Source organism: Schistocerca americana, chromosome 11, assembly GCF_021461395.2.
Source record: "Schistocerca americana isolate TAMUIC-IGC-003095 chromosome 11, iqSchAmer2.1, whole genome shotgun sequence".
Taxonomy (NCBI): Eukaryota; Metazoa; Arthropoda; class Insecta; order Orthoptera; family Acrididae; genus Schistocerca; species Schistocerca americana.
This window is the reverse complement of record NC_060129.1, coordinates 37,295,120-37,312,077: the sequence shown is the minus strand read 5'-3', so window position 1 is coordinate 37,312,077 and position 16,958 is coordinate 37,295,120. Positions and strand designations below refer to the sequence as shown.

Genomic DNA, 16,958 nt, shown 5'->3' with positions numbered 1-16,958 from the left:
GAAACATTCACATTGTGCTCCTGTCAGGTTGCCACAGGAATTCATAGTGTGTTACCGCAATGTTTGCCATTTCAGCTCAGTCACCTTCATCCAGTAGAGGTGATGCTGGTACTGGAAGTTTTTGATCGGTTACCGCAGATGTTAACTAACAGATTGGACATCACCGATAAAATCCAGTACAATATTTGCCTTACAAATTACATTCCAGAGAGGTTTTCTCCATCAAAGATGAAATGTATATGTGTTTTGATTAATAATGTGTTGTTCAATGGGGTCATCAGGCCCTCAACGTCAGCCTATGCTTCTACCATATTCTCAGTACCTATGGGCAGCAGTGGAGTGTTTCATCCTGTTGTGGGTTATCGTGCAGTTAATGAGAACGTAGTTTTGGAATCTGTGCCACTTCCCAATCTGCATAATTCTTTTATGGTTCAGTCAGGCTCAGTATTTTGCTGTCCTGGATCTCAATCTCGCATTTTATCAGATCATGTTAACAGAGGATTCCAAGTATATTACTGCCTGCTGTACAGATTGGAGCCTCCACAATTTTAACAGGGTGCCCTATGGTTTGTCAACAGGAGTTACCATTATGTCTTGCCTTCTAGATTGTGTTATGGGTGATTTCACATTCAACTGTGTGTCTAATTACCTAGATTGCATGGTTGTTTACAGTTCTAGTCTGTCTGAACACCTGCAACATCTTGAGACAGTTCTGGTTTACCACAGGGAGGTGGGACTTACTGTGAAACCATCTAAAATGACACTGGCACATAGGTTTCATCCTTGGGACATCTTAGTTTCACTGATTGAATTGAAATTGACCAGGAGCATACTAGTGATTTGCGAAAATTTCTAGCTCCTAGAAATAAGAAAGGTGTGGCACGGTTCATAGGCATGACAAATTTGTTTTCGAAAGCCTGTGCCGAATTTTATTAAATTAATGGGGTGCCTTAACGATTTAAGAAATTTCATATGGGATGAAAGTCATCCAGAATCTTCTGAAGCCATTAAGGTGGTGCTTAGTAACCCACTAGTATTAGACAAACCCAATTTCGAGGTCATGTTCTTCTTGCAGACAGACACCTAATTCTTCTGGAGTAGAAACTGGTAGCTGTCCTCCTGCAGGAACAGAATGGCAGGAGTGTTGTATGTTGATGCCCTATAGCAATGCACCGGAACTTTCACCTGCGGAGATGAAATATTCTATGTATGAATGGGAAGCCTTGGCGGTTATGTTTGCCCTTAAGAAATTCAGATTTTATTTTGAACACAAGGAATTTTGTTTAGAGACTAACAATCAAGCTCTTAGTTAGGTTTTGGCTCACTATGTCCATAACACCCTCTTAGGCATTTATAAAACTGTTGTCAAGATCAGACGACACATCACCTGGTCCTCCCTGTATAAGCAAGCCTGGAGGTTGGTGTGGTCAAGATCACTCAACATGTCACCTGGTCCTCCCTGAATAAGGCTGTCCAGAGGTTGGTGGAGGAGTGTGAGAGCTGTAAGGGAGCTGAGCCCAACATGAATTCGCTCAAGGGGCTTTTAGAGTCTACCCGTTAGGAATGCCTGATGGATTAACTTCGTATGGATTATATAGGTCCACTTCCTCATATGTGTGTGTGTGTGTGTGTGTGTGTATTAGGCACCTACTAGTTATCATGGATGACTTTTTTTGTTTTTTTGACACATTCCGAGCAGAGAAATGACCATCCTGGTAGTTAGCCAGCATTTGTTATGAATTTTTTCTGTTTCCAGGCCACCGAGGATGCTTGATAGCTTCTGTTTCCCAGCTATTTGCGAGGTTCTGCTTTGACAATGAAATTAAACATGTGACCACAAATCCTTTTACCAGCATACTTTGCTGACCAGGTGAACTGCAAGTTGAAGGCTGTGCTTATCTTTCCCAACAAGGCTCACACAATGTGGCTCAATTTTATATTGAACACTGCACAACCCAAGTCTGAAAGTATTTACATTGAGTGTATCCATGTATGGAAGTGAAACATGGACGATAAATAGTTTAGACGAGAGGAGAACAGAAGCTTTCGAAACGTGGTGCTACAGAAGAATGTTGAAGATTAGATGGGTAGATTATGTGACTAATGAGGAGATACTGAATAGAATTGGGGAGAAGAGGAATTTGTGGCACAACTTAACTACAGGGTGGCATACGAAATGTGTTACCAATTGTTTGTTTTACAATTTACGACGCACATTAGATACTCTGCTGGGATCTCTACAGCAGTACCAGCAGAGCTTGGAAAAACAAATGAGTTACGAAATGACATGATTTTCACGATACTGCCACTAGGAGACTTGTAACCAGCAATGGCTGACAATGGAAGACTGACGACACAGCAACGATCGGCAATTGTGTTACTTTTTCATGAAACGAAAAGCCTTGTTGTGACTCAGAGGCAATTTCGACAACAGTTTAACACACGATGGGTCCTTTGGACGAAGACCATTTACGGGTTGTACGATAAATTTGTACAGGAAGGAACAGTATTGGATCCAAAGCGACCTCGGCCTAAGCCTGTTTGTTCGCCGGAGAATATTGAAGCAGTACGAGCTGCTGTACAGAGAAGTCCCGGGAAATTGTGTAGAAAGGCAGCAGTGCAACCGGGAATATCCAATCGCTCCATTTAATGCATTCTTAAAAGTGACCTCCACTTGTACCAATACAAGATGACCTGTGCACAGAAGCTCACTGAATAACACAAGCAGCAGAGACTACTGTTTGCTCAGTGGGTGGAGGATAGGGAAGGAACTCTCAACAACGTTTGGTTTTCAGATTAGGCACATTTTCATTTAGACGGTGTGGTTAACAAATAAAATGTATGATTAAGGGCCACTGAAAACCCACAAGTGCTTCATGAACGACATTATGCTCCGAGGATTACAGCGTGGGTAGCAATTTCCAGTCACAGACTTACTGGACCCTTTTTCTTTCAAGAAACTGAACAGTGAACATTATTTGAGCATGCTTCGCAATAGATTCATTCCACACCTTCTTGCTACTGCCTTGCCCTCCAATACACAGTGATTCATGCAAGATGGAGCAAGGCCACATACTGCGAACACTGTGTTGGGAGTTTTCACATGAGCATTTCGACATGCAGATCATTTCACTCAGGTTGCCAGGTCGCTTCAATGACGGACAAAATTGGCACCACAATAGTCCAGACCTCAATCCATGTGACTCTTTTCGTTGGGGGTACCTAAAGGAAAAAAATTTCCTGAAACGTCCACGTGATTTAATGGAGCTCAGAAGACTTATTCTTTAAGCTTGCAGTGAAATTACGGAAGACATGTGCCGTAGGGTACTCACTAACTTCAGTGTTCGTTTGAAGGAAGTTAGGAAACGAAATGGTGGACATATTGAGCATGTACTGAGTTAGATCAAATCTCCATGGACAGCACTTCATTGTAGTATATGTTCCTTTCAGATTGTATTGACAATAAAGTTTATATTCAAAATCAAAATGGTAACACATTTCGTGCGCCACCCTATAGAAGAAGGGACTGGTTGGTAGGACAGGTTCTGAGCCATCAAGTGATCATCGACTTAGTATTGGAGGGAAGGGTGGAGGGTGAAAATCACAGAGGAATACCAAGGCATGAATACACTCAACAGATTCAGGAGGATGTGGGTTGCAGTAGTTACTCGGGGATGAAGAAGCTTGCACAGGATAGAGTAGCATGGAGAGCTGCATCAATCCAGTCGCGGCGCTGAAGAGCACAACAACAACAGAAGGGGTGGATGTGCTTTGCAACCAGTTTACAATACTTCTTTTGTGACACAGTGCCTCACACGAGCTCCACTGGACCCATGGGTGCCCATGTGGTTGTTTCCCCGAGTATAATGGAGGCCCCGACAGTACAGGAGTCAAGGGGCTGTTCCCCTTGCGGGTGACGGAAATGCACCCTCCCAAAGGCACGATGAAGATATCAGGATTTATCAGACCACGCAGTGCTCTGCCATTGTGTCAACATCCAGCGCCAATAGTTACATGCCTATTTCAGTTGATGTCGATGTCATGGCGTGGGTCATCAGCTGCATAGACTCATCATTAGGAGTGTTTGGATTATTGCGCATCCAGACACAATTGTACTCTGCCCAGCATTAATGTCTGATGTTAGTTACACCACAGTTTGTTGCCTGTCTTGTTTTAACAGTCTGCCCAGCCTATGATGTCTACCATCTGTCATGAGGAGTACTTGCCCAACCCCATAACAACTGGCCATGGTCTCACCTTTGTTTTGCCATGTCTTGAAGACAACTGCCACAGTATTACTTCAACACCCGGCAAGCTGTGCAGCTTCCAAAATGCTCATACCGAGCCTTCAGGCCATCAAAATCTGCTCTCGGTCAAACTCAGATTGTGTGCATTCCCTATTTTACAACAAGACAAGATGCTCACTGATACTCCATGCAACTTGCGTGTGTCTGACTAGAAGACAAGGTGAGATGCTAATGCCTGGATGAGTTTATACTGATAGTAGATCAGTGATCATAACGTTTTGGCTGCTGTGTGTATGGATTTAGTATTATGACTTCCAACTGGATGCTGGGCAATGCCAAGGGAACCATTCTGCAACATTTGAGGCAATTGTAAAATGCATCAATTTATTACGAGGGTGTACCAGAAAATATTGCCTCCAAAATTTTGATTCTGTTCTTAATATCAGTTGTCATGCATATTACACTGTTGATGTGGAAATACGGAAGCGTCCGATCCCGCTCGTCTGCTTTGACCCATGACGTTACAAATATGGCGGACACGACCATAAACTATGATTCCAATATGGCGCATATAAAATGAGTACGTACACATTACAAGCATGAAAATACATCGAAAAACAAACACACACACACTTTCCACAAAGAGCCTAATGACACTAACGGGACAAGTGCGGGAAATGGGGTGTTTTTGAGTGGGGGCAAACTAAATATAAACAAATTTAGACACCCACCCACATACAAACCGACGAAACAAACCGACATCACAAAACTAAAAAAAAAAAAAAAATCCTCATCATCTGGAATCAGACACTTCCCTTGGCCTATATAGCTCAACTGTCAATTTTATCTGTCGTATCCATTTCTGAACAAAAAAACAACCGATTAATTTTACTAAAATTACCACACGATGTACAGCAAACAACACTAAATTAACCTTCACACAAAATCGTTAACTCACTGAAACGAATTCCACTAGAAACACAGCCGACACTCGAACAATTCTGGATAATGAGCAAAAGCAACCTGAGCCCATTACACCACACAAATGAAAAACCTGAACGTACCACCAGAGAGCACAACAAACCACAACATGACGACATCTACAAACACGCCACACTCACAAACCAAACTCCGCGCCGTCATGACGTCACACACGACAACACCCTTACGTCACGGGTCAAAGCCGACATGTGGGATCAGACGCTTCTGTCGACACGTTGATGTTACCACTTTGCTGACACAATATGCAGCACTCTCCTGCTGAAGAGTTCTGAACTGCAGTGTGTAACATGTGTGTGTGTGTGTGTTATTTAACTGTGTCAGCGCGTGAGAAAACCCTCAGACAACAGAGCACCAATTAAAATAGTTCATCCACATGTGGAGCACCCTCTCCTTCAGCATGGCAATGCCAGACCATACACAACCTTTTTTTTGCACCTGCAACAGTCTGACGCCTTTGATTCATTATTATTGATCATCCTCCATACTGGCCCAGTTTGAGCCAATGAATTTTCAACTGTTTGCAAAACCTAAAGAACACCTTCAGGAACTCTACTTTGATAGTGATGAATTAGTGTGAGAGTAGGTGAGGCTGTGGGTCTGCCAACGAAGTCAAGCATTCTACAGTGACGACACCAACAACCTGGTGTCTCACTGGGAGAAAGGTGTTCAGTGCCACGGTGACTGCGTTTGAAATAAATATACAAACATGAAGAATAAATATGTTAAATGTTAAGATTCTTTTAATTAAAATGCTTCAATAATTTCCGAATAAAAATTTTGTGTCATTACTTTCCCACATGTGCTCATGCCCAAAATATATACCAATTAAAAATTAACGTTTAATCAATTTGGCAAAGAAGGTGGCTTTCAATTAATATAATGTCTACATGCATCTCTTAAGGTCATAGGAAGTTCAGTCCCACTAACACAGCACACAATGTAAGAGAAGTCTTCTTGTACGTAAGAGTTACATTCTAGGCACCATTTGGATTTTTTGGTAAACATTAGGCTGTGCTACTGGTCAATTTGTTACCACATCCGTTACTTAGCTTTCACATTTCTAGACTTTGTCAGCTCACAGCCACACTGCCACCTTTGAACATAGGGTAGGCCTTGAGATGCACTATGAATCAGACTCCCACCACAACCAATATTTCAGGGGGGGAGTGGGTCTAGCACCACATTTTAACCTTGTAGCCTTTGAATAGTTCTCCAGTTTAGGTCCAAGGTCAATGATTCTTCAATTGCTTTTCATTTACATGACGTGTGTTGTGCATACATATCATTCTGTATGCCAAACCATTATTACAACAGCGGTGAAAGCCAAAGACTGAACTATGTTGGGTCTAACCACTCTTTTACTGTATTTCATAAAATTTAGTGTGTTTACTTTCCTACCGTTTCCTCAAAGTGATGGTTTAGGATTAGTGTTGTGAAACTGCGTGTCAAATGAATTCAAGCTGATCACATAGTTTGTATGAACTATAATGAAGCACTCATATATATTCAAATGCAAATACTGCAGTAATGCTATCACAGTACTTCTGCAGTTGCACCTAAGATGGATGTTGAAGCAGACTTGTTCAGCACAGACAGTACACAATTAGTTTGCGAGATTGTGTCAGTACCCTCAATTCTGGTTGGCAGGATAAAAATACTGGTGGCACCAAGTGAAGTTATTTGCTGCTGATAGGTGAATACCCTACAAACGGTTGCACTCCATCAGATTTTAAGTGACATGTATATGTAAGATTATTTACACCAGCAACTTTCACATTGTGGCAGTTTCACAAACAATATGCATAACAATGTGCAGCAAATGCAGAAAGTGGTTATGAACAAACCTGTCAATATTTGATGTGTAACCCCATGGCTCCATCAAAACTTTGCAGCCAACATACAAATTCATTCTGCTGTGCAACAATTTATGCTTCCATGTGATATTTGTCTGAATTTTAACTTTACTGCTGACAGTTCCACTTACATATTGTTCACATATTCAAAGTAAACAAAATGTACTTCTCAGATTAGTGACCATGCGAGTGTCACTTTAAAATTATTTATAAATAATTTATTTTACATTATCAATAAATAAATTACAATTCTCATTCCATACCACAATACACTGCAATAATGCATTAACTGCAGCCATACCATTTATAATTTTAAAGGCACTGCTAAGATTCACTATAGTCATATTTATTCTTAAGTTGCACATTAAGGTTGTCATTTAAAAGAAGTGTATCAGAGAAGAATATACCCACTTTATGGCAACCAGTTTATCCGTATAATTGGGTTGTGCATTAAAAAAGTTTTCCATGTTTACTAAACATTAAATTAAAACTCTTGCTCAGTTCTATGTGAGGTTTAATACGAGGCTTATTTCAATGTACTGTGCAAAATGTCATATTTAAGACAAAGTTCATCAGTTCAGTAAACAGAATTATTCATGTTTCCAACTGTATGACATCAATTGTATGTATTCACACATCATACTGGACACAGAAATTAATGAAACACTTAAGAAATACAAGTAAGCCACTTACCATGAAGCATAACTCAGTTTGTACTTCATCTGTTCCCTCTTTTTTTATCCACATAGTTGGCTCCTGGTCCATGGCTTCAGTTCTACAGTCTGAAAAGAAAAAGCAATCAGATAAGAAAGGTACATGAGGTATAGCTCAAAGGCAGTATTTTCACTCATCTATTGCGTGCAGTAAATGGGTGATTACACAGGAAACAGATTCAAAGTGGATGAGGAAAAGTGTTATTAGTGATATAAACTCATTTAGATTTCTCAGGTCACGAAGAATGAACAATCGTAAAATAACTTCAGCATTACAAACAATCAAAGCAGTCAATAAATTGCAGCAATATTACTTAATAACACCAAATATTTCATTCTACACTTGGTTCATTGTGTTAATTTCAGTGTGATAGGGACATGATGAAAATCAGGATGTACGGATTGTTTATCAGTGAATATGCATTTCCAACATAGGCACTACCTCGAAACTTCCTTCATCTGTATTCTTTCACGGATGTATGCTCAATTTACAGTAAGCATCATCGTTTTAGAATCTGTACCTGCTATTAAAGATAACCATATACCTGTACCGTAGACAGCACACTGCAATGCGGAAGTTCTCAATCTTGATTACCATCAAGATTAGACGTTGGTTAGTATGTTCTTACAAAACATTTACTGAAACGACTTCATACTAACTGTAACTATGATGAATGATCTATTGAGTTTGGATGACATGTAATGCTTTATGTTAGACAAATTATAGTTAATCTGTACCTTGTATTTCGCCAGTTCGTAAATAATGTTACAGTACTCTAACACAGAACTCCATTAAAACCCACACACTACAACAAACTGGTATTAACACATGATTAGACGAATACTATCGACACGAGTAATCAAAGCACAGTGAAAACTAACAAAATGCAACAGAATTACAGCATTTCCTTTCATGCGAACATACTCAAACCACGAAATGATGTAGAAACTGTGGGCACTTGAAATAGTGCTTACATTAGCCCTACAATCTGGAGCCGCTATGTGTCTACATCACATCACAGAAAATTATCATCACAATCATTATTACTGCTAAGTAAGTCAACATAACCGTACTAACATAGCGAATGTTTGGATTTCACTTTCCGCCTTTTATCGTTAGTCACGAAGTACATGAAGGAGAACACTGCAATGACGAACTGCTCCTGACAACACGTTACACTCTCAGCCGTTTCTTTTACGAAGATACACGTAGCGATTTTACCGGACAGGCCAAAAACAAGCACTAACAACTCGGGTATTTAGTTGTTATGAACATAACCTGAAAAATTACAACATTCACACACCATCACAAAGCACACTAGGTGATGTGATCACAATTGAATACAGAATAAAATCTCATCTTTAAAAATTAAAACATAAAAAAGACAGCAGCCTCAAACATCAGTCATCACAAGATATTCGCGAACTATTACACTCACTCATCAAACTCAAGCGTTACTGTGACACAAATTAAGTACCATGTTAATTTACTTCCGAAACACATTTCTTCACTTATTCCTGCATGCTGTTTATAAACGCTTATAAATTACCTGGAGAATGTCACACACAAATTTACATAACACTATGAGGTTGCAGCTGACTACACAGTAGACGTCACGAAGAGTGCCAGTATCGCTACACCAGCAGATTCATTCAATACTAGCGTCAAGCGTGAATCCGACATGCGCAGGAGGGGGTAGTCAATGCTTCTTGTTGCTCGTTGGGACACCAGCTTACAGCAGAATTTTACGTCTTCTTCAGAGAGTGTTACGAGGTATGTAATTAATTGTTTTTGCCGTATGTTCTATAGTTTTTACGTGCATTAGTTTCAGATAGACTTGATAAATTGAAGGTTTTAGTTTTTATTTGCGTCTGAATAGGAAAAGCGAAGTTTCTGTTAAGGACAGTTTCGCGTGTACGCAAACGTTTGTTTACATTCTTAAATTACATTGTTAAATGCGCGGCATTATCAATTAAGTCAGTGCATAGTACTCAGTATTTAAGTTTATTAATGTCATTTAGACTCGGTATATTCAAGATACCAGTTTTTATACGTTTTATTAGGTCATTTTTCGCCTGTACGTAAACGTTTGTTTACATTATAAATACGAAGGTTAATCAGTTTACGTTAGTGTTGAATACTTAGTATTCACGTTTATTAGTGTCATTTAGCCTTGTTACATTGAAGGTAGCAGTTTTTACACGTTTTATTTGGGAAAAGTCATACTGACAGTGAATTCTAAGCTCACTTGCATACGTTTGACTAGCGCAACCTGCGACCGTTAACAGTTAAGCAAACGTAAAATACGCGGTAAGTTCGTACATACAGTTTAGGTAGCAGAAAGCCAATAGTCACCTCGCCGTCTGCTTAAATTCCTTAGCTGTTGTGAACATTAGTGATCGTGTACTGTAAGCCCATCGGTCCCTATAAAGTAGAGTTCGTATTTGTGCTTTACATTCTGAACTCTTATTGTTAGCTAATGGTTTCGTTTTGTACCTGCATCTGTCAGTGTACAATACTTAGTATTTAGATTTATTTGTGTCATTTAGACTCTATACAGTGAATGTAGCCGTTTTTATAGTTTTATTAGGTCATTCTCGCGTGTACGTATACGTTTGTTTACACTGTAAATGCGAGGAATTATCAGTAGGTGTATCTCACCGTTGGTTACTATTTAATTTTTTAAATAATATTCACTAGATAGCCCCTAGCAGTTTACTGTAGGTCACTGTTTTTTCCTGTAGTATTCACCTGATAGCCCCTAGCAGCAAAATAAGCACCAGATCTAGCTTCTACCATAGATTTTTATTGTTTTTCATTGTTGAGTGCCCTTTCTGCCAACTAGAGTGTAGTTGTTTACCTTGGGTGGCAGTAGGTTTCCTTAAGTTCCTTATAGTAAATCGCATATTAGCTAGATGGATAGGGACTGTCTGTTGTGTGCAGATGCAGGAGGAGTTAGCCACAGTCCAAACGCAGCTTGAAGCTTTGTTGGCCACAGTCAACAGACTCCAGAGTGCCACCTTGAGGTGCGGTGGGGATGGGTGCCTGGGGGCAGGCTCTGCAGTACTAGATGTGCAGGGGGGGAGTCACAACTCTCTGTCACTGAACCGACCTACACTAGTAACATAAAACTGTTTATTTGCTGAAATTAATCATCAATGAGGAAAGTAGTCAAAAAACCTAACTCAAAAACTGCACAAAAAGACTGAAAGCATTACAGAAACACACACGTGAAAAAATATCCTAAGTGTATAAACAAAATGAACTCCAAACACTGAAGAGATAGTCAACATAAATGAAATAAAGGAGAAATTTTTAAAAAGAAAATCTGAAATTAAATATAATGTGTCATTTCTTATTAATGTGCTCTATTTGTATGTATACAGTCAATTGAATAAAGTTTAAAAAAAAAAGGTTCAAGTCATGGCTGTAATACAAATTTTAATTAATTTCTTCAGCTTCTATCATTATCAAAGATAAAGCTCAGACTCATACACCTCAAGGAAACTTTAAATCCATCAGTTCATGAAATGAAAGGAAATGAGGAAAGTAGTCAAAAAACCTAACTCAAAAACTGCACAAAAAGACTGAAAGCATTACAGAAACACACACGTGAAAAAATATCCTAAGTGTATAAACAAAATGAACTCCAAACACTGAAGAGATAGTCAACATAAATGAAATAAAGGAGAAATTTTTAAAAAGAAAATCTGAAATTAAATATAATGTGTCATTTCTTATTAATGTGCTCTATTTGTATGTATACAGTCAATTGAATAAAGTTTAAAAAAAAAAGGTTCAAGTCATGGCTGTAATACAAATTTTAATTAATTTCTTCAGCTTCTATCATTATCAAAGATAAAGCTCAGACTCATACACCTCAAGGAAACTTTAAATCCATCAGTTCATGAAATGAAAGGAAATGGTCTGTTTTATTCCAATTGTGCAATAAAATATGCAAAGCAAAGAAATACAGGTGTATGAAAGATCTTTATTCATTTATGAATATTTCAATACCATAAACAGATGATCATTTATAATTTTTGTCTGTCTGATGGAGTGTATGCGGTACTTTCACTCCTGTGCACTTCACACATGTAAAACAGACATCAAGGGACTTCAGACCTGCTGTTTGTGCATTAGTCAGTACAGTAGCTTCTCTCAAAAGTAACATGAAGAATGACAGAGTGCTTGGATCATTCCATGGCTGACTGCTGTATCCTCGGGACAAGTCTTCAAATGCGTGATTAAGTGGACTAAAAAAACTGACAGCTCAAAAAATAACAACACTACGACTACCCATACCATCAAAAATTGGAATCTGACACTTCACTTGACCTATATAGGTCAATCGCAGCTCACGATACCAAAACACGTAGCTACGACACCTCATTGGAATTGGTCACTTCCCTTGACCTATATACACCAGCAGCAGCTCACGATACCAAAATGGCATAAGTTAACTCATCAATAGCGCTCAAGGAAAACCCGCACTCAACAACAACAGTTAAAGGACTAAGGACAGATGAGACAGTGGCTGGCCAAGAAATTTATTTGGAGGGTAGGCCCTGAAATTGTCATTTTGTATATATCTCAGTTGGTCAGTTTCATACTGCATCATGCCCCAAAAACAAGTGTGTCCATTCATAGTAGTGAATCATATTAAAAAAAAAACTGTGTTATTAAAAACCAAGTTATGGAAAAACTGTAGTGTCCTACGATTTCGAACCGAGCATCACAAGAAGTGAACCAAGTATGGCATATCCCTGGACAATAAGAATAACAATAAAGATGATGATGATGATGATGTAGTATTCCACATTAATATTAAAGGAAATAATTTTCAACAGACAAAACATCATGCTGCGTTAACTGAAGCCTGTGTGACGTCGCTCTATTCCTCTGTCTCAAACAGTTGGCTGAGGTATTTATGTACCTGCTCCAGGATTCCTGTTGTGATGTCGCTCTATTCCTCTGTCTCAAACAGTTTGCTGAGGTATTTATGTACTTGCTCCAGGATTTCTGATGTTGCTGTTGTAGTTCTATTTGGACTTCCTTAATTTCTTTTTTGTCTTGTTTTTGCAATTATCCTGCTGATATGGTGCATTGTGGCCAGCACTTCATTCGTCGTCTGCATCTGTTGGCTTCTTGTTCCGATTTCTTCTGTTTCTGCTTTTTGCATGTTGATGAGTTTCACCTTTATGTGCCTTAGTTTGTGCAAATGCTCTGCCTTGTTGTCTGCTGGATCATTTATTTCATCTCACATGCACTGAGTATGAAAGTGACTGTTTAAATGGCTTGGTGCATGCTGTAATTAGTCTGATTTTATGTTCATGGGTCCTATGGAAGTGAAATGAAGGGAGTTGAAAGAATCTTTGGAGTCTTCATGGAACAGTGTTTCTGGAAATTTGTTAAAGAGGATTTAATGAGATAAATTGCAGCTGCCTTCTGGAGTCTGCCACTTCAGGTGTCTCAACGCTTCTGAGGTGCTGTCCTGTGGGTCACACAAAAGTGTGCCCATTTGTGCCACTGCCTTTCTTAATTTGTATGTTCAGTTTTCCCTTTTTATCCTATGTGGCATGAGTCCCACACAGATCTAAGCAATGTTCTAAGATGTTATGCATGACTGTCTTGTAAGTGGCCTCCTCTGTAGATTGCTTGCACTTTCCCAGTATTCTGTCAATGGACTGAAATCTGCCAATTGGTTTACCTTCAACTGAGCCTTTGTGGTCATTCAATTTTATATACTTACAAGTTTTTACGCCCAGGAATTTATATATGTTGATTGTTACAAACTTTGATGACACCCATATGTTTGATTTTTTTACTAGATGCAAAAAAGCAAACACTTAAAAGTACCTACAATACATTTTTTTAATTATGGGTGAATATGAAATGCAAATTGTACAAATTCATTATGCAAGACTGTTATATAGTAACTTTTCAACAGAAATATAAGGCACACAATAAAAGAAACTTATTACTCTTGAGCAGGAACATAAAAATTTCGTGATGTGCCTGACATTTATTTGCGATACACCAATGTGTCATGACACAGTGGATAAGAAATACTGTTGTGGTGTACACCAGGAAGTAATTCTGCTGAAGAGTCTCAGTCTAAGATAAAACATGCTGTACCCTGTTTACCTAGAAAACATCAACCAAGGGAACCTATGTTGTTTGATACCCATATTACCATACTTTTGTTAATAAACATTGGTGCGGTATTAAGCCGAATTGTTTTTATAAATCAGGAAATATGCCATCTACCTTATTCCCTCAATCTTTGTCTTTGAGGATGGAAAGTGGAGTAAAACAAATAAATAAATACAAAAATTGTAGGGTGGGTGTTGTGTGTTGGAGGTTTTCAGAATTCGTGCTTGTTGGTTTGGAGGAGGTTATTCTGCTTGAAATAACTGTAAATATTTGTAGAGATGTTGTACCTCAACAGAATTTGTGTGTTGGTCCATAGGTTCAAGCGATTGCCACAGTATCTCTCTTGTTTATTTTTAAAACCAGTTTTAATATAATATTTGAGTTTCCTTTAATACCTGTAGTATTTTCAATTTTCTTATTTACTACAATGGCTACACTTGTATTTACTCCCACTCTTTTCATCTGTAATAAAACATATGGCCTGATTTTAATTCTATTTGGTCTGGATTTTTTCAACGCTTCTGATAACCTTTTTACATCTTATTTGGTCCTAATTAACTCCTCTTGCAACTCCACTAATCTAGATCGTGATCCCAGAGCTCTGCAGTTTATTGTCATTGTGTAAGAAGTTGTAGAAACTTTTTTGATTCTAAGGCCCAAGTGATCAAATGCAGAAGTAGCTGTATGTGCCCTGTGGTCTGAGGCTATTGCCCGAGTTTCCTAAGTACAATTTTATATATTCAGCATTACCCATTCTGTATTAGAGTATAACTCTTGAGTCTTTAGATACTTTGGAAAGTTGAGGCGAAATTGACGTAAGATAGCACTTATACTGTGCTTGCTTTTAGTGATGACATAGCATCACACTCAAATCTTAACAATTTTTTTCCATTTATGGACTTCATTTTTACTTTCTGCTCTGTTGTGGTTAATATGAAAATAGTACCAGGCCCAAAATTTTGACAGAGTTAAATCTCTTCTTGGAAAGTTTTGTGTTTGAAATTTCAATGCAAGCGAGAAAAAGTTTATTTTCTACAAATTATAAATTTTCTCTAGATTATTTATTAATGTACCATAAACCTTGTTATAATGTTGTATTTTTTATCTTATCTTGAGTCCCGTCTTACATTTGTAACTTATTTTACATATATACCCCTCTACTTCATTGTGTGCAATACTCTGTTACAATATCTTACTTATTGATAGTAGTAGTTCCTTTTACCGTATTACTGATTGTTTCACCTCTCCATTCATTTGTTATTTCAAAATAACTTCTTTCTTTTATAATCCCATGTTAAGGGTTTCAGAGTTTTGCATGCTTACAGATTTGTTTTGTTACATTCCTGATTAACAGAAAATTACTTCTGAAATGTTCACATTCTATACAGAATGAATCTTATTTTGTACACATGGTTTGAGTTACACTAAAACAAACAGAGTAATGTCAGAAATTTGACCCCATGTTACTTAAAGAGTAATTGGAGAAAGGTAGATGAGATATCTCATGTATAAAATTTACTCTGTGAGCTATTGATTGATACTGTTTTTGGAGACAGCAATGTCATGTAGATCGAAATATGGCGTGACATATGTACCAGGCACATCAATACTGCCCCTAATGCATTGTGTACGTGCTGTGGTGCCAGTGATGAAAACTAAGTAGCGAGGCACATCATTATTGATAAACAGTGTCTCATATGAAATGGCAGTCAATTAGATACATTGTCATGATGGTTTTTGAGTCTAGTAGGCAACCTGACAAGAAAACTATGAATAATTATGCTGGAAAAATCAAAATGGTTGTTATATAACCTGCTCTCCTATTATAAGCCCTTAGTATCGTGATTATAGTGATAGTTTTCTGCTTCATACAAAACATGAAAAGAAGAGGATTAAAAGGAAAAAAAAGATAAAAACGAGTCATTCCATGTTTGATGAACACAGAAAAGTACAATTTTCAACCTGACCCATTTCGATATTCATGAAATTTGGTGTGTCCGTTACACATGACTAGAGAGTGAAAAATAACAAATTACAGAATTTTAGCACAAGTAAGACAGGAGTAATGACCACTTGAAGCTCTAAAAATGTGCAGATAATTCGACAAGTACTGCTGACAAAAACGGCTGAAATTTCCATTCTAATAAAGACACAACAGTGAACCAGGCAATTTTGGAAAGGTCTTGAAACAAGTTTTTCAATGATATGCAAGATTGTCATTGTTGAAGAATGTACACAAGTATGGTCAGTGACCTTGATCTTTGACCTTGAGTATCGAAAAACACGCCACCTTTGAAACTGATGAAATAATATATTTTCTTCTTCATGTTACACTGTACAACAGTAAAAAGTCAGGATAGGGTGATAATGGGATTAGGAGATATAAATTAATATGTACAGGAATGTGCTGTTAATGCAAAATAAATTGTACTCAGACTCTGACAATATAACACAAAGCACTGAAAAACATGTTTATTGTTAAAAAGGTGGTGGTCTAAAAATGCACTGGAAGGTAACGATGTAGGCGGGCCATTAACAACCTAACAAATATTGGATGGTAGTGTGCCTGCAACATGTACACAGATAGTTGCTGCAAAAGGTCTTGTGTCTTGAAATTATACAAATCTACCAGGAAGATAGAGTTTGAGATCATCATGGATTGCTGTAACCCATTCAGGGAAGATGGACGCAGCAGACGTAAGAAAAATGTATTTAAAGTGCTAATGCAGATGATTGGTGGCATAATGACAGACTACAAAATATGTGGTAAATGTAGAAAAAAATTAACTCAGGGACAAAAGTGTGTGGCTGACCCAGCTACATTGAAACATGTGGAAACCACAAACCTGTATTTCTCCTCAGATGAGTCACACATCTGCAGCCCCAAAAGTTGCTTTAGATGCATTAAATGATAGTTAGGTATCTCTTGGCAAATCCCCAGTGAAAAAGAACAGACTGGAAAAGAAAAGATATGTGCAGAAAAACC

General features: G+C 38.2%; 2 protein-coding genes across 2 annotated transcripts in view; one reads left to right on the top strand and one right to left on the bottom strand.

Moving 5' to 3' along the window:
• LOC124554032 (putative zinc finger protein 66) overlaps nucleotides 1-9,042 on the bottom strand; it is a 105,531-nt gene extending 96,489 nt beyond the window's left edge. Inside the window, exons 1-2 of the mRNA XM_047128066.1 lie at nucleotides 8,894-9,042; nucleotides 7,796-7,884 (exon numbers count right to left, since the gene is read on the bottom strand). Of these exons, the coding sequence (XP_046984022.1) occupies nucleotides 7,796-7,884; nucleotides 8,894-8,948 (144 nt within the window). The 5' untranslated portion in view covers nucleotides 8,949-9,042. The remainder of the gene's footprint in view (nucleotides 1-7,795; nucleotides 7,885-8,893) is intronic.
• Nucleotides 9,043-9,380: 338 nt separating this feature from the next.
• LOC124553212 overlaps nucleotides 9,381-16,958 on the top strand; it is a 233,739-nt gene continuing 226,161 nt past the window's right edge. The window contains exon 1 of the mRNA XM_047127105.1: nucleotides 9,381-9,589. The gene's annotated coding sequence lies outside the window, so the exon portion shown is untranslated. The remainder of the gene's footprint in view (nucleotides 9,590-16,958) is intronic.